The sequence below is a fragment of the Pseudonaja textilis genome, chromosome 18, assembly GCF_049901715.1.
Source record: "Pseudonaja textilis isolate UNSWEBS1 chromosome 18, rPseTex1.2, whole genome shotgun sequence".
Classification (NCBI taxonomy): domain Eukaryota; kingdom Metazoa; phylum Chordata; class Lepidosauria; order Squamata; family Elapidae; genus Pseudonaja; species Pseudonaja textilis.
In genome coordinates, this window is record NC_142007.1 from 2,302,388 (window position 1) to 2,320,340 (window position 17,953).

At 46.6% G+C, this 17,953-nt stretch overlaps 1 protein-coding gene across 1 annotated transcript; it reads right to left on the reverse strand.

Moving 5' to 3' along the window:
• Positions 1-970: 970 nt before the first annotated feature.
• On the reverse strand, positions 971-13,960 carry LOC113446303 (putative glutamate receptor). Its single transcript, XM_026715903.2, has 11 exons — positions 13,546-13,960; positions 12,862-12,959; positions 9,425-9,453; positions 8,482-8,544; positions 7,529-7,708; positions 6,991-7,217; positions 5,660-5,751; positions 4,648-4,865; positions 3,603-3,825; positions 2,693-2,940; positions 971-1,694 (listed from the first exon to the last, which is right to left on the reverse strand). The coding sequence occupies exons 2-11, from the start codon at positions 12,926-12,928 to the stop codon at positions 1,599-1,601; spliced, it is 1,443 nt and encodes a 480-aa protein (XP_026571688.2). The 5' UTR covers positions 12,929-12,959; positions 13,546-13,960; the 3' UTR covers positions 971-1,598.
• Positions 13,961-17,953: the final 3,993 nt, after the last annotated feature.

Consider the following 17,953-nt stretch of genomic DNA (forward strand, 5'->3'; position numbering starts at 1 on the left):
ATGTATGTATGTATGTATGTATGTATGTATGTATGTATGTATGTATCTATCTATCTATCTATCTATCTATCTATCTATCTATCTATCTATCTATCTTATCTGTACCTCCTTAATAGCTAAGCCGTACTTCCCCGCATAATTTTGTGGACCAGAGCAGAAGTCTTCCTGGCTAGCAGCTGAGTCCCAGGGAAACGGACTTTTAGCCAGCAGGATGAACCAGGGATACTGGCCCCTTCCTTTTCCAATGTCAGTTGAAAAAGAGCGGGAGAGTTTACTCACTTCTCAGGGAAAGTCGGCTTGTGAGGACATCCATCTCTGATTCGCCCTTGCCAGGTCTTTGCGTGTGGACGATGAATTAAAAAGCAGAAGAGTCCATTCTCTCTTCCCAGATCAACCTACTTGCATCCACTAATCGCTTTCTCCCTGGACCATCATAGACCAGGCTGTTCTGCTACTACGGGTGTCACAACAGATGAGCTTTCCACGGTCCAAAATTCCCCCTTACCCCCCACCCCCAATTGAAAGGGTCTTTAAAAATTAAACAGTCATGCTGAAGAGTTGGCGAGTAAGTTGCAGGTATTAAAAAAAAAAATAGACCCATTTTGTCACCACATTCTTTTATTTAGTCGTCGTGTAACTTCCTAGATGCCCCACTGACCCTGTGCTGTGCTTGCCAATGTGTCTTCTTTTCGCTGCTCCTACCTCGCAGGAGGGCTTTTATTTCCATCCATTCGCCTTGGAAGGTGGGGAGGGGAGATTGTAGGGATCCTTCCTTGGAACTTTGAAAAGGACAAATGGGAAGCGGGGCAGCCCCTTTTAAGGGGAGGGGGGGGTCCATTCACCACCACCCCTTTGTGAGACTCACCCAGGAGTCTCCAAATTCTGGATCATCTCACCCCTTGTCGGTCTTCTGCTGTTAGCAAGGGGTCCTCCTGGAAGAGGCGCGCGGGTAAATTTCTGTTAGTTGTTAAACATCTCGGGCCAAGAAAAAGTGTCCCGCCCTCACCAGTTTAGCAAGTTTTTATGTTTTCGCTGAATTTCAAGGAACCGTCCCATCCCGGGCGCACTGCCTCTCTCCACCTGTTTTTCGGAGGCTCGTGAGGACTAGAAACTTGTCCCTTGCAGGATCCCAAAGCTCCGTTTGGACTCTCGCTGGGCGCGTCCCCCCTCCTCTTTCTCTCGATTCCTACGTACGGAGACCCGCTCTGCCTTCTCTTCACGTGGGGCAGGGAGCCGTGCCAGGCCCGCCAAAACCAGTCAGTCCACAACGCTACTGAGATGGGAATGTTAGATAATGTTAAAACGACGCCCAAACCGGGGTTAGCTGACAATCCGGTTGTCTAACGAGAGAAAGGGCTCTAGCATCCAGAAACTATGCTAGGTTGTTGGGTTTTTTTTGTCCAGATGTGCTCTACTTTGGCCCCCTCAAAAAAACTCTGCTAAGTGTTATAAAAACATTATTACGGGGGGGTGGGAGATACCCTAAGTGTGCTTTTACACGATGCATAGGAGGAAAGCGGGAGAAAGGAAGGATACAGGGGAGAAAAAAACCAAAACAGTTCATTGAAAATTTGGCCGCGGATTCCTGCCCTCTTTCTTCACGCCTTGGATTTTTCTGCGTTTTCCTGCCTCTTGTTTTCTCGTGTGTGGAACCGCTGACTCAGCTCCTTGGTGAACACGGAGCAGCAAGATTTCTGAGGTCGACAAAAGAAAGGGGAAAGAAATGGGGGAAAAGGGGGGTTAAAAGGTTATTTTTCCAAAAAAAAACAAGAACAAAACCCTTTTAAAAACCATATAACTTTTGGCAGCCTCTGAGAATGTCCCTTTCCTTCTGCAACAGGGCTGCAAAGCCCATCAAAATTTAAATTTAAGTGGAATTTTGTTTGGCCAGTTTAGAGAAAAGAAGAAGGACTGGCGGGGACATGATTAAAAATGACCCTTTATGAGAATATGTGAGAGATTCAGACAAGAGTAAGCGGTCAGATCAGCAGCGTTATTTAAGAACTAAGGAATAGCGCTGGGAAGGCTGAAGGAAGCTGCGCTTTGGGGCTGCCCATTTACAGCTTACAACATTTACAGCTTTGGTGCTGCCCATTTACAGCTTACAACATTTACAGCTTTGGGGCTGCCCATTTACAGCTTACAACATTTACAGCTTTGGGGCTGCCTATTTACAGCTTACAACATTTACAGCTTTGGGGCTGCCCATTTACAGCTTACAACATTTACAGCTTTGGTGCTGCCCATTTACAGTTTATAACATTTAGTGGTCATTCGAAGTTACAACGGCACTGAAAAAAACCCCACTGAGGTCCGTTTTTCTCACTTGCAACCATCGTAACATCCCCGTGTTGATCATGCGATCAAACACTTGCCAACTGGCATGTACTCTTGACAGTTGAAGTGTCCCGGGGTCACCTTATCCCCTTCTGTTGACAAGCCAAGTCAATGGGGAAGCCAGATTCACTTCCCCAGCCATGTTTACTAACTTTAACAACCGGGGCGAGAAAGGTCGTAAAACAGAGCCAAATCCACTTATAACTGTCTCCCTCAGCAACAGTAACATTGGCTCAATTGTGGCCATAAGTTGAGGACTACCTAGGTGTTATTAAAATGCTTGGATTTGGGCATTTTCCACTGCATATCCCCCCATCCATGTGTGCTAGCGTGGGAGAAACTAAAGGCAGCTCACCTTCTCCTGTTCGGCTGTGTGACGGCTTTGCTTGGACAGTTCGATCGTGGCCACCAGCATTCCCAAGATGAGACCCAGGGCCAGAAGGAGGAAAATCCCGCCCAGAGTTTGGGGCTTCAGGGGACTCCATTTGTCGTGGTCTTCATGAGAACAGCTGCTTTCCCACCATTTGCTACGCAGATAGTCCAGTTCTCCGGATTCGCCAAGTTTCAGGATGGCCACAGAGAGTTTGTTGGTCCAGGGGGATCCTAAGAGAGAGGGGGGAGGGGGGACAATTTAATGGGTCTTGTTTTTTTGGGGGGGGGGGGTTGAACTTCAGGATAGACTGTGATGACCCAGGCTGGGATACAAAAGCAACCAAGTCACAAAAACAGGTGAAGTCCCTTTAATTCCTTCAACTTGGCTTCAAAGCTCCCAATTATCATTGACCGGAGAAAAAAACTCCCCCACAAACAGTTGCGAAAAGGACGAAATTCCGTTCAAATTCAAAATACATATAAATTATAAATAGAAAAAAAAGCAACACAAACCACGCTGAATTAATAAGACAAGGCAGGATAAGGGCTTGAAGATGTCCACAGATATCGAAATACACAGCATCTTAGCTTTGTCTCTGCTTAGCCACTCCTGGTCATCCTGCCCACCCCCTCTTCCTCCCTGCCTACAATCCATCCCAATCCTGAAAGGCCCTGGCCTGACTGGGCCTGCTCCTCCCCGTTTTCCTCCGGGGCCAACAAAGCTCCGACGGGGACATGACCGATCGGGTGGAATTCAGAATTCTGGGTGTTGAAGTCCACCCACCTCAAAGTTTCCCAAGGTTGAGAAATGCTATTCTAAGATGATCTATTTTTAACCTCAATTGCTCCACACACACACACACAGTGAGTTTTCTCCCACTCACTCTCTTTACCTTTTGGGGTCGCGATGCCAAAACCTCGGGGCCCCAGAACCTCCGGGGACCGGATTAAGTTGCAGTGCCGGGCCACGGCCAGATCTTGCGAAATGGATTCTCCGATGAAGGCGTAATTGGAATCCAGCACTCGCTGAATGGCTTCCTGGTAGTTCTTGGTCAGAACGGACTCCTTCTTCATCATGGATTCGTAGACCAGTTGCTGGACGGGACTTTTGGAATTCTGTGGGCACAAGCAGAAAAGGGGCTGTCTGTCTGTCTGTCTGTCTGTCTGTCTGTCTGTCTGTCCATCATCATCTTTCTTTCTTTCTTTCTTTCTTTCTTTCTTTCTTTCTTTCTTTCTTTCTTTCTTTCTTTCTTTCTTTCTTTCTATCTAACTATCTATCTATCTATCTATCTATCTATCTATCTCTATCTATATATGTCTCTTTTCTCTTTTCTTTCTTTTCTCTCTTTGTCGCTCCCTCTTTTCTCTCTCTTTTCTCTCTTTTTCACTCTCTACTTTCTCATTCTATTTTCTCTCTTTTCTCTTTCTTTACTCTCTCTCTCTTTTCTCTTTTTTCCTCTTTCTCGCTCTCTACTTTCTCTCTCTCTCTCTCTTCTCTCTTTCTTTCTCTCTCTCTCTCCCTGGTGGCGCCTATCATCACTGGGATAACTGGGTGAGGCGGGGTATTGTTTTTTTAAAATTTGCGTTTATTAATGGGTTTTTTTTCTTCTTAATTCTCTACTGAGCTGAGAGCGAGGGGACTATATACATTTTCTAAGTAAATAAACCACGAGTGATTTAATCTGCCCTGCAGCTCAACTCCCAGAATTCCCCCCTCGGAGCCACTACGCTGGCTGGGGAATTCTGGGGTGCTCAATGCAGGAGAAGGCAGCTGTGGCCTTGGCACAAATCCTTGGCAAAAATCCCAAGGGTGCTTGTCATGCTCGCATGGTCCCCGTTCCTTTAGGTGGGCTTAAAGAGGATCGGTGTGAACCCCACGGCCGAAAGAGGAGAGACCCCAGTTCAAATTCTGGGCGCCGGCGGATCCAGCTGTCTCACCTTGAAATATTGGAGCGTGGAGGAGCCTGCCATGGTCCCAAACTCCAGCTTCCTTTGCTTCACCAGGTCCTCAAAGTCCTGGATGGAGATGTGGTCCGTGGCCGACTCCAAAACGAAGCTGAAGCTGGCGATGTAGGCCGCCAGCACCACGATGCCGAACAGCCACCAGATGGCAGAGATGACCCGTACGGAAAGCGACCTGGGCTGAGGAATGGTGCCTGCGCGGGACAAGGGGGAGAGAGAGAGAGAGAGGAATTCAGAGCGAATTTGGGTGCCTGGGCAAAAAAAAAGCCAAAGTGGCCGAGACATTAGGAATTAACTTCAGGCTGCAGTGATAAGGTTCACAGCTGGGTTGTTTTCCTGGAGACGTTTCAGGACCCAACTAGGTAACATCATCAGTGGTAGTGATGATGTTACCTAATTTGGGTCATGAAATGTTTGCAAGAAAACCCACCAAGCTAAGAGATCACCAGGGACCCCACAGTTCTCCTCCTCTTCCTCCCCTTTTCTGAAAAAGTCACTTTTTTTTCCAGTGCTTTTCCAGTAACTTGGAACGGTCACTGAATGAACTCTTGTAAGTTGAGGACTACTTTTGAGGGGGGTCTCTTTCCTCAAACTTTGCACCCAAAATACAGAAAATGGTCCAACTCCACCGAGAGTCCCACATGAATCCTTTGCTGCTTCGATAAGAGAGCGAAAAAAACATTCGCCGCCATTTGTACGAACTGTTGAAATTAGTTTGATTGATTGATTTTATCCCATCCCATCATCTCCCCCAAGACCTCACACAACTAGCAGGGCCTTAAAAGGTTCCCACAAGACCCACAAGGCACAACTCCTGGTTGCTTCCCCTCTTGGGATCTCCTAGTGGTCTCCTTTTCCAGGTCCAAAAACAGCTCTGCTTAGTTTTTTGGAGATCAGCTGAGGCTGGCTAGCCAGCTGCCCTCGATCGGGCCAAAAGGAGCCATAATTCAGATATTGGCCAGTCACGGTCTCCAATGTTGGGGCCTACCTTGCAGGGTGAGCGCTCCGGCACCAAACCACAGGCTGTTCAGGAAGGTGAAGTCATTCTCTTGGTTTCCATTCCATTCCGAAGGGCTCATTCTACGAAGAAACACAGCAAAGACCTTCGTGCTTTCTGCTGGAAGCAGGGACTTATAGCTCTGGCGTCCCCCAAGCTGAGCCCTTTGTACATGCTCAGGAAAACAGTTTAGACCGAGGCACAAACAACCCAAGACCGGGGGATCTTCCATGCTGCTGCCTTGCCAGGCTTAAAACAGTGGAGGTTTTCCCCCCATTTTCTGCAATTTATTTATTTATTTTTATTCAATTTTATCAATATTTGCATTGATCTATATATTATATTATTGTAATTTCATTCCAATTGCATTTTAAATCATAATTCCATCTTAAAACTGTATTTTATCAACCTCCGTTTTAAATTGTTCTTAATCAGATTTTAGTCATGATTTGCATCTGGAGCTCTGCACGTTGATGTGGCCCGAGGGCTAATCAATGAAATAAACTCCGCACTGGCGACAGGAGTGGCATCCGGCCAGTAAACACTATTCATGTTACATTCTACCAATCCCGCAGCCCCAGGCTTTCCTGGTGGTGTCCTGTCCCAAGTGGTTCCAATCCCACCAAGATCTGCTACTATCTAACGGATGTCGGCTGGCTTATTACTAGAACTATGTAATGATAGAGAAGGCATTTAGGGGAATGTTATATGTGGAAATTATGTATATTGTGAGTTACACCTGAGAAAATGAAGAACAGAAGAGATTCCATGTATATCTGCTTTGTGACCTTTTAAAATGATTACTGGACAGTTATATAACTATATCTAATAAACATGTACTGTTTTGTAACTTATGTTCTAAAGTAAATGTCAGGTTTTGGCTGGAACATGGGGGTTGTATTTCTTGGCGCTAGGATATATGTGGGAGATCCTGGGCCATAGTGACCCGAACGGAACTGCTAAATGATCCATTGTGCTTTGTTATTGGACATAACAGGAAGACACAGCAATGAGAACAAGGGTTGTTTCCAAAGACAAGGAAACAGGTGTTACGCTATGGGTGTTGCATAGGGAGATACATAGCTTGAATAGATTGTGAACCCAGGAAAGGGGCAGAGACTGTATATTTGAACCGGTATATAAACCCCAGCCCTCCTGGGGAAAATGTCTTCTGCAGAATTCCCTTTTGCAAAAGCTGAATAATAAAGCTCTTGTTCACGGTCTCCAGTTGTTTTTGTGATTATTATCACAGGGAACCAGCCCAGGTGGCTTTGAAATCGCCTCTTTTTCAACCAAGAGGGAGGCAGGCGGTCGTTGCTCACCTTCCAGCCAGGAACAGACACAAACTGGAGAGCAGGTAAGCCAGGAAGATGCCGGCCCAGGTCTCCTTGGTGAAGGGGGTCAGGAAGTGGAACAGGGAGGTTTCCTCCAGGGCTGCTTCCTTCTGAAGCAGGATGCCAATGCCGGTGTGCAGGAAAGGCTGGGTGAAGTCCACCACGTCTTCTCTGACCGACGTGATGGTCAAGGAGGCCACGGCCAGGTCAGCTTCCTGGGAGAAGAAGAGAAGAAGGGCGGGGGTTGAGGGGTGGGGGCATCCTGGGACTTCGATCCTAGATAGAGGCAGATATTTCTCTCTCTCCGGGCACGGTGAGAATAGATCTGCTGCAGAACTCTGCCCTGGCGACAGGAAAGGCATCCGGCCAGTAAAGACTCAGCTCCATTCAGTTGCCCAGGCTCCGCCCTGATACAAGGGATGACGGTCGGGCACGGGTGGGATTCAACCGGCGTTACTACCGGTTTGGTTATTGCGCTTTGCGCGCGCATGCAGTTTGATGAGCACCCCTCCCAGAAAAACCTCACCTTCCTCAAAACTTCGCCGATCATGCCCGTCCAGCTCCCGTTGGGACCGAGAGTTCCGTACTTCCCGTCCTTCACAATGCTGACTTTGTACTTGAAATGAAGCATTCCTGACAGCTTCTCCAGCAGGTCGATGCAGTAGCCTTCTAACTCGGGACCCTTGACCATCACGTAGGGGTCTTCCTAGGATGGGGGGTGGGGGAGGTCAGAGCAAGGCAAATATTTCTTCCTGACCAGCCTCTCAGGGTTCCAAGGAATTATCCCCGTAGCAAACAGAACTCCGAGGCAGGTAGATTCCTCCAAGGACAATTTTACTGGAGATATTATATTGGCATAGGCTGGTGAAAACCAACTCGGAAGTCCCCTGCGGGGTTCACCTCATTAAAAGTAAAGGCTTCCCCCCCCCCTTTTCCAAACAATCAGTCACGTGGTCCAATCAAGGGGCTGCCTGGTTGCCTAGTAACATTACTCCTCCTCTCTTCAGCCCCCTGTGGGAATGTCCTTGGTTCTCATGAGAAACTAATTTGCTTTGAGCACAAAACGCCAGCAATCTCTATTCGCTCCTTCCCTATCCCTCATCCCCAGGGTGGCCTCAGTCAGGCCAGCTTCAGAGTTGACCCAGCCCATCAACTCTGCCCCACCTTCAAGGATTTTATGAAATAATAACAGTAACAGTAACAGTAGCAATAATAATAATAATAATAATAATATTTCTATTCTATTTTTTAATTCATAAACTGCTGATTGGCTGGGTCTTCTCTGGTTGCCCTGCCGAGGAGAATGGAGCTGGAAAACAGGTTACTGGGGTGGGGTAAGAAATGGGGGGATTTTGCTGTATCCTTCCTCTGCCAGGCCCACCAAGCCACACCCATCAAGCCATGTCATATCCACCAAGCCATGCCCACAGAACCAGTCGTAAAACGTTTCGTATCCCAACACTGCAACCCCCCTCTTACCAGAATTGTTGTCACATAGATCATCGGTGCATCTTTGCCCCCTGCCCCGAGAGAGACGCTGTCCTGCGGACAGAAACATTTCAGGAAATTAGCCGTGTATATTAAAAAAATAAGAAAGAAAGACAATCACACACGCACAGTTCGGTATGGGCAAGAGTTGTGTTGGCATTTGCAGTAATATTGCACAGTATATGTTGGGGTGACCTATTAAATGATTCTATTTCCGGGAGGCGTTTTCCCTACGGAACTCTTGTGCAAAGGATGGGGGCTTCCGGGGAATTTATTTCTAGCTGCGCGCTTATGGCTCAGGAAATGCACCTGGTCTCACCTCTGACCTCAACCCTGGAGTGTTCCGACTCCAGGAAAGGTCCTTTCGCACCCTGGATTGCCCCGACCCCAAGGCCGACAAGGAATGACAAAGTCAGGAGGGACCTCGGAGGTCTTCTAGTCTAACCCCCTGCCGAAGCAGGAAATCCTGCACCAGTTCAGATCAAAGGTTCTCCAATCAATTGCTTAATTACCAGAGATTATTAGCACATATCCAGCTTAACGCCACGGAGTCCTACCAATCGCTACAGTTCTGTCAATTCAATATTTTTGAGAGTTCAATTCTTCTTGTTTTTAGACGAGAAACGGCTGGGAAAAGCTGAAATATTTATATCTATTTTATTTATTTCTTCAGTTTCTATAGCGGCCCCAACTTGGCCAAGTCACTCAATGCATGATGTCTTGCTGAGGGTTTGATAAAACCGTTCGTTCTTACTTCTCCCTCTTCGGACTAATTTGTGTCTTCAGGGGTGCATGTGTACACACACACGTGTGTGTGTGTGCGTGTGTGTGCGTACACTGATTGTAGAAGCAGATGCTATTTTTTTCTTCCCCACACTCCCATCCACCAGAAGATACAAGCGTTGTCAGTACTTCGAGCAAAATGGATACTGACCTTGTGGCTGAAATCCCCTTCAGTGGCGCCTGAAAAATACGGTAAGGAAGGAAATAATTTTGCTATAAATGGCTGCAGATTTACACTTTTTTTTTTTTTTGAACACAATTGGAAAGCAAAACGATGTATTTCTAGAAACTTTTGAGGTGTTGTGGCCTGTTGGCCGCCAGCCCCTCCAGCAGCCAAACCAGAGGAGGAGGAGGGGTGGGAGTTAGGGTCAGCATCAAGGCAACCTGAGAGCTCTGAGGGGGAAGAGGGACAGAGCTGACAGAGACAGAGATGGAGCCTGGGCCGCCCATCAACCCTCAGATGGAGAGTCAATAGCCCCCCAAGTCTGGAGGTGGCTGGTGAAGAAGAAGAGGAACAGCTCGGTCCAGCGCCTGATGTACAGAAGGCAGAGGAGAGGAGAGCAGTGGAAATCTATGGGACGGTCCTTGGGACGGAAGAACCTAACCGCCGCTAGCAAAGCTCCACCATAGCTTTAGGGATAAAAAGGAGGGGACGAAGATGAATAGGTGCGTCAGACAACTATTTATCTCCTGGATGGACGGACTTAGCCTGCGGTGAAACTTTTTGCCCTTAATAAAGGAATCATTGCTTCCACTACAGAGGTTTTGTCATGTTTGGGTCAGGACATGAGGTCAGCCTTGGAGGGAGACCCCGAGCAAAGAGAAAAGTTGAGGGAAGACCATGCAGGATGTTCTCAAAACAGAGAGGTTCCTCCTTCCCTGAACTGTCCTTCACCCTAGACGTTGAGGGAACATCCCTGCACCCAAACGGCCTCGAATTTTGCAGGTTCTTCTTGGCTGGGACTCTTAGACAATAAAAGCCTTCTTTTAGTCCAGGGAAATGGAACGGCTGGGTTGTGGAGAGCGGAAGTCCAAGGAGGACATTCCAGAACTTCAGCCAGTGGAAATTCTTTTTCTTTTCAACTCTGTTTATATACCTATATTGGGAGGGAAGAGGGGGGGAAGGAACGGCTATCCATTTTGCCTCTGCTGTCTCCAGCCAAATTATCTGGCTATAAAGGGCTTTTTTTTTTCTTCTTCTTTCCTTCCAGCCCTGATGCAGCTCTCCATGGGAGCTGGAAAGTGGCCCAAAGACGTCCCTTGTCTTCTTTTCAAAAGCTGCCGTTCGAGCCAGCGGGACTTTCCTTGGCCTTCTTTTCGAACGCCCTGGGCTTGGGCCGGTGGAAGGAAACAAGGAGGCCCATTGAAGATTTTGGCACCTCCAACGGCCAGCCTGGGACAGGAATTGTAAAAGATGCCTCCAAGGGCCATTGGGGGGGTGGGGGGGTGGAACAAAACAACACAACACAACACACACACACACACACACACAAACCTCAGGAGTGAAAAGATAAATAAAAAGGACCAGCTCTTGAAAAAAAAAAGGGCCCATAAATAATCCGCAATGACAGCAGTCTGGGAGTTCTCCACGGGAGGAATTGTTCATCATCCAAATCTGACACGGATTTGGGATTTATTGCGAGCTCGCAAGGAGCGCTGGGAAGAAACAGACCCCCAAGGCTGAAAAATAAGTATTGGGAGGAAAATATATATAAACTGATTTTTGCAACCTGTTTCTGTACAGGTATATATGCTGACATTTGCAACCTGTTTCTGTACAGGTATATATACTGACTTTTGCAACCTGTTTTTATACAGGTATATATACTGACTTTTGCAACCTGTTTCTGTACAGGTATATATACTGACTTTTGCGTGGGGTTTCGCCTCATTTTAAGCCCTTTTCTTGCCACGTTTCTTAAGGGAATCGCTCCAGTGGTGAGTGTCGAGTCGGTCATTAAGTAGATCTGGCTTCCCCACTTGATTTGGCTTGTCACAAGGGCGCAAAAAGGGGATCATATGACCTCAGGACACTGCAACCGTCACAAATGCGAATCAGTTGCCGAGAGTTTGAATTTTTTGATTGCGGGACCACGGGGAGGCTGTGACGGCCGTAAGGGTGAAAAAGGTCCCAAATCACTTTTTTTCCCGTGCCGTTGTAACTTTGAATGGTCATTAAATGAATCACTGTAAGTCAAGGACTACCTGTATTATTATTATTATTATTCCTAACTGGATGGGCGACTAAAAAAAAGTATCATTTTTCACTCAACTTTGGATCCTGAAATTATTGGGTGACGCCATGTATTTAAAAATAACAGGAAATGACATTCTAAATGTACTCTTTACTTTTCTGTGACATTGAATCTATAGTTGACCTTGATATGGGCAGGTAGGTAGGTGAGAAGTAAGGAAAAATGAAAGAGAAGGGAGGCAGGGAGGAAGAGGAAGGGAGGACGGATGGAAGAGACGGAGAAGTAGAAGAGGGAGGGAGGAAGGAAGGAAGGGACAGGGGATAAGGCAGAAGAAAGGATGGATGGATGGATAGATGGATGGATGGAAGGAAGGAAGATGAGAATAGGAAAAGGGGGAAGGAAAGAAGGAAAGAAAAAAGAAAGAGAAGGGAGAGAAAGGGAGGAAGGATGGAAGAGAGGGAGAGGAAGAAGAGGGAGGGAGGGGGGAAGGAAGGGAGAGAGGATAAGGAAGAAAGGATGGATGGATGGATGGAAGTAAGTTGAGCACAGGAAAAAGGAGGAAAGAAAGAGAAAGAAAGCGAATTGAAACCTGCCTAGTGAACCTAAGTTTAAATAATTAAAACAAACCTGCACCGAAGCTCAGCCGTTAGTGAGATCAGAGCCCCTTTGGTTCAAATCTTTTTAAACCGTATTATCTCTTTTACAACTTTCCTCCCCCCGCCCAAAAAAATCTGAGCTCCTCCAAAACAGAAATGCACCTTCCAAGTTTGGGCAGAGATGGGGGAAAAGATTGCAGCTTTTATCTCGCCAAGATTTAGGGTTACAAACAGACTTGATGAGGTGTTGTGACCCCTCTTAGAAATGAACCTAAAAGAAGGCAAATGTCCATCAGTCAGTTCATTTAAATCAATTTAATTGATTTAATCAGGAGGAAGAACCCTTTCCAAAAATAAAATAAACGAAACAAGCAACCCTGTCCAAGTTTGCCTTGCCATGAAGACGATGTCCTTTTCACAAAGTCGGTGTATTTTTGAAAAGAAATTAACTGATACCTTTGTTATCGGTTAATGGGGGGGGTTGTTTACTTATTTATTTAAGTTTTTTTAAGATTTATTTAAGACGATTAAGAGGTAGAAAGAGTTCTCTCTTTCCACACATAACTGTGGGCGATCTTAGTCCTGAAAACATACACGAGAATCATTGCCTAAAATACTTTTCAAATATTGAGAATAGTTCAATGAAGGGGATGTGGACTGTAGCATTAGAATTACAGACCACCTAATAGCAGAGTTGGAAGAGACCCTGGAAGTCTTCTAGTCTAACCCCCTGCTCGGGCAAAAAGTCCTTGAGAGAAAGGGATAAAATTCAGGGTTCGTTTTTTTTTCTTCCTCACCTGTCCATTTAGGTTGTCCAAGGAAAAGGAACGAAGCACAGAAGATAAAACTGAGAGCTTTACCCATCACGATGCAGAATTTCCTACCGGAGCGGCCCCTGTTAAGAGAAAATAAAAATAAAAATAAATAAATCACACAGTTAAGAGTATACTTATTTTTTTAAAAAATGTTTAAATTGAGATGGGATTTTTGAAACGATGAAATAAGAACGTGCGATGAAATTGCAAACCTGACAGATAAAGTATAATGAATTCGAAGACAATGAGAGTTATTTAAAGTTTAAGGAAATAGGTTGAAATGAATTGGGGAAAAAAAAAATTATAGAATAAGCTGGAGGAAAGTATTTGAGAAAAATAATAGAAAATATGTAAAGTAATGGTAAGACATGAAACTAAGTGTGAAAGGTGAGTATGTAATCAAAGTCATGTTTGTATGGAAATGGGATAACCTAGAATTCGCTAAAAAAAAGATGTTTTTAACTTTTTTTTTTATACTTTGAGCCACAAACGGAAAGTAAACCCAGGTTCCTGGAGTTTTATTCGATCACGCTTCCCTATTTCTTCCCAGGTGGTGAAGATGAGCCTGGAAAGGGCATTGCAAAAACCCTTTCGAAGGGTAGGAAGGAGAGCGAAGGTTTTCCAAGAAGAGGAGAACGAGAGAGAGAGAGAGAAGGTCTCACTTACCGTTGGTGGCACCTTCAGCTGAGGGAAGAGAGCTCCTGAACTGTGTCGGCCGAAGGCAGCCGGCGCTGATGAGCTGCTTGGGAGAAAAATGACTGCATCAATCAGCCACACAGCCCCATTTGGGGGAGGAGGAGTTGGAGGTGGGGAAAATTTGAAGAGGGGAATTATTGTTCCCCCGTCCTCCGCTGGAAGGGGGTAGCGGTGCGTTCTCTCCTCTGCTTCGCCTGCTCCTTTCGGGCCGAAGCGGTTGTGAAAATGTGGGGCGCCCTTCTCACGTGCAGGTAAGGGAAGGACAAAGAGTTAGGAATAGGGGCCCTGGAGGCCTTCTAGTCTGACCCCGCCTCCCCCCTTGCTCCAGCAGGAGACCCTGAGCAAGGCCAGACAAACGGAGAGGCAATCTTTTCCTGGAAAGCCTCCAGCGATGGGGCACCCACCATTTCCGTTCCCTGGATTCATTGATAGGATGACGGAAGGGACCCTGGAGGCCTTCTAGTCGAACCCACTTGCTCAATCAATCAATCAATCAATCAGAAGAGAGCTGGAAGGGGCCTCGGAGGTCTTCTAGTCCAACCCCTTGCTCCAGCAGGAGACCCTAGGCCAGTGGTGGCTAACCTTTCAGGACTCCTGTGCCAAAAATTGTGTGCGCCCTTACACGCGCACACTTGTGTGTCAGCGCCCAGAAGGCAATGCACCCCCCCCACGCGCCTCAGACATGCGTGCGCAGTCCCCGCACACACCCCCCACCCCCTTACCTGCACTGCGCCTCACCGCTGATTTTTGGGCGGTTTGAGGCCTTTTTCGGCCTCTCAGAGGCTCGAGGAAGGCTTCTGCAGGCCGAAAACTAGGCCAGTTTCGTCACTTTCGGAGCAGAAAGTGTGGGGAGGGGGGATAGGGAGGAGCGGATAAGGGAGAAACGTAAATGGCATGGTCTATGGGGGAGGACATGGCCCTGATCCCCTTCATGGGCTGCAGCTGGAAGGACTGTTTAAAAGGACGGGCATGCGTATGGGCCAGTGCTGGAAACAAAGCATGGAAATATCTCTAGTCTGTCATTCCTCTCTGAGTTTGGCGTCCTTCCCAGTGTGTGTTCCGATATCTGTGGACGTCTTCGAGCCCTCATCTTGCCTGGTTCCCTTAGTTGCTTCAGTGTGGTTTGTGTTGTTTTTACTCATTATGATTTATAGGCATTTTTAGTTTAAACGGTATTTCCTCCTTTTCGTAACTGCTTGTGGGGGAGGGTTTTTTTTTGTCTTCAGTCAAGGTTGTTTGGATCTTTGAAGCCAAGTGAAGGAATAAAAGGGGCTTCACCTGTTTTTTTGTGACTGTGTTTATTTTGTATCCCACTCTGGGTCATCACAGGAAGCTTTGGGAAACAAACCAAACGTTTTTTGTTAAGGGGAAACAACGCTGGTAATAGAGACCTTTCCAATGTACAATAGAATAGTATCAAGGCAGTGAAATCAGAAGGGTTGCGAGTTTTGACCGCCATTGAATAATTCAACATTCCTCAAAGCTTTAAGAATCTATCATTAATCTTGGCCTGTTTTCCGCTTGAAGAACTATGAGCCCCACTATCCCTCATCTTTTTATTGTTTTTAAAAAATTAACCGCCCTCTCCACGGTTCAAAATGCAAATATTCCAGATCCACGCAGGGCTGGGAGAAGAAGAAGAACGCACAAAATTCAGGAATGCCGAGAGAGAAGAGAGGAGAGAGATACAGGTGTGGGAATAACGAGACGAAAATTATCCCACGTCACCAGTTTGAGTCTCCGTTGAGCTAGAAAAAAGGTGAATTCCTGCGAAAACGCATCAACTCGGGGTAGGCAGGGGCCGAATTGAAAGGCCTGAGGTAAATTTCATGAGGGAAGAATCTAGGTTTTTTTTGGAGAGTCGAGGAAGGCCTGCTTTCTGTGCAGGACAAAAGAACAACACACACACACACACACACACACACACACTCTTTGGGGAGAAGGGAAAAAAAAAAACCTTTCAGGGTGATGTTAAATGGTGAGTTGGTGCCTGGGGAATATTAATGAGAGATGCTTTATGGCTGGGACAATGCAGGACGAGACATCATACGCTCCGTTTTGCGGTTGGGAAGATCCTTTTCCAAGACTTCAAGGACGCTAGGAGGTTGGTAGCAAAAGTGACCGCAATTCTTGAGTCCAGGAGCAGAAATGTATTTATTTATTTGGGGGTGGGAGGCAAAAAGGGAAGAATTCCAAGGAAACCAATCAACAAGATGGGTCGGAGCCCAAAGGAAAAACTTCCCGTTTGGATTAGAAATGGGAAAGCTATGTTTCTGGCCTGGCGGTTCCTACCCAAATCCATGGTTTTTAATCGATTTAACAGAGTCGGAAGGGACCTTGTAGGTCATCTAGTCCAACCTTTTGGACCTCAGGGACCACCAAACTCGTCATTTTAAATCCCGTGGACCAGAGACGCTGGGAAAATCCCCCCCACAAAAAAAAGTCTGCAGGAAAATCTCCCACCCGGTTCTGTGGGCGTGGCTTAGTTGGTGGGTGTGGCTTGGTGGTCATGTGACTGGGTGGACATGGCTTGGTGGTCATGTTATTGGCTGGGTGTGGCCAACTCAATATCACTCACATCGAGGCACGCATCTCCTCGCCTGGCCTCTCATTTACTGCGGGGATGCTGAAACAGTCGTAAGTGTGAAAAAACGGTCATAAGTCACTTTTTCCAGTGCCATTGTAACTGTGAATGGTCCCTCCACACAAGCAAAGTACCAGCAAAGGAGGGGGGAAAAACTCCAGAGAAGTTCCAGAGACAGGAAGTCCAGTCCTGCCAAGAATGTAATAAGGGTTAATGGAAAGGCAGTTTCTGTAAGCAACACCAGAATGTTTCCTTCCTGCCTTCCTTACAGGATTAGCCCAGTAATTTCTTCTAACAACTGGTTCTCCGAACTGCTTAGAAGGTTAACAACCAGTTCTAGCGAATAGGTGCGAACTGGTAGAATCCCACCCCTGCTCCTAACCTACTGTTGTCCTTCTCTTCCCTTCCCTCATTGTAACAGTTCAATTTGACATAGATTAACATGTTAGTACTTACCGGCATCCACTGATTGGAGTTTCAGGATGCAACTGGAAACCTACGTTGATGAAAATGTGCCTTCAGCCCTCTTCATAGGTCTGGATTGAGGGGAGGATGCAAGTCAAGAAGTCTTGGTTCTTCCCAACCATCATCTTTCTCCGCCGCGGGATTGTCTTCCAGCCCAGGTCATGATCTCGTCTCTGGCGGTTCTTCTAGAGCAGGGCTCTGCAACCTTAAACACTGAAAGAACCATTTGGACCCATTTCCCACAGAAAACACCAGGAGTCACAAAACTTGGGTAGGTGCGGTCAACTCCACGTCACTTCCACCCAATCACATGACACACACACAAACCCATCACACCTACCCAGGTTTTGTGGCTCCTGGTGTTTTCTGTGGGAAAAGGGTCTCTCTCCCTCCCCCTCATTTGTTTTTAGATTTTACCTAGGTCAGGTGAGGAGTGACTGGGAGGGGAGGGCAAGGGGCGGGGCTAGCCAGTGGTGGGATCACCCAACAGGGAGCCAGAGCAGAGGGCCCAAAGAGCCGCATGCAGCTCCAGAGTTGCGTGTTGCTGACACCCGTCCTAAATACCTCTTAGAAAAACCCAACAGGAGTTCCTTCTTCCTTTAAAGACTCCTGAACTGAACTCGAGTGGAGCGGAGGTTAACCAGAGAAAATACTCACCTTCAAAACAACTCAGGTCCGTGTGCTCCTTATATACTTACAGACTTAAGCCGCCTTGAGTCGCCATGGGCGAATAGGCGACAATATCAATCAAATGAATAAATAAATAAATACCTCACTTAAATATGAAGTTCTACGGAAGCCATCAGTCCACATGTCAACTCATAAAATATTTCTCTAGTCTTTTCAGAGTTGCCAACAGAAAGGGAGGGGGGAGCAGTGCAGCAGCTTGGAAATCGAAAGTGCATTCCATAAATGTTTTCAAAGATAAGTAACTAGGTGACCGAAGTTTCTGCAGTGCAAAATTCTAACTGGAGAGCATGATTGATGACTCTTGGCTATGGAGGTGTCCCATTGGAGGATATGATTTATGACATAACCCAGGGGTGGGGGAAACCAGGGTCAAGGATGACAACGAATGATGTGTCTCAGAGTCGGCTGCACCCAGGCAGTGCTGGTATGTTAACTCCCAATAAATCCTTTTTAAGTTTTGAAAGTTTGGCTCGAGAATATGATTTAAATGGGGGTAACTGCCGGAATCCTGACACCACGCACGTACTCATAATGTAATTCTGACTACAGCACCTTTTTCCACCTCTGACTTGGAAGAAAGACATGCAATATGAATAATACAACCCTAAACTTCTGAGATTTGCTTGGAGCTGAGGACAA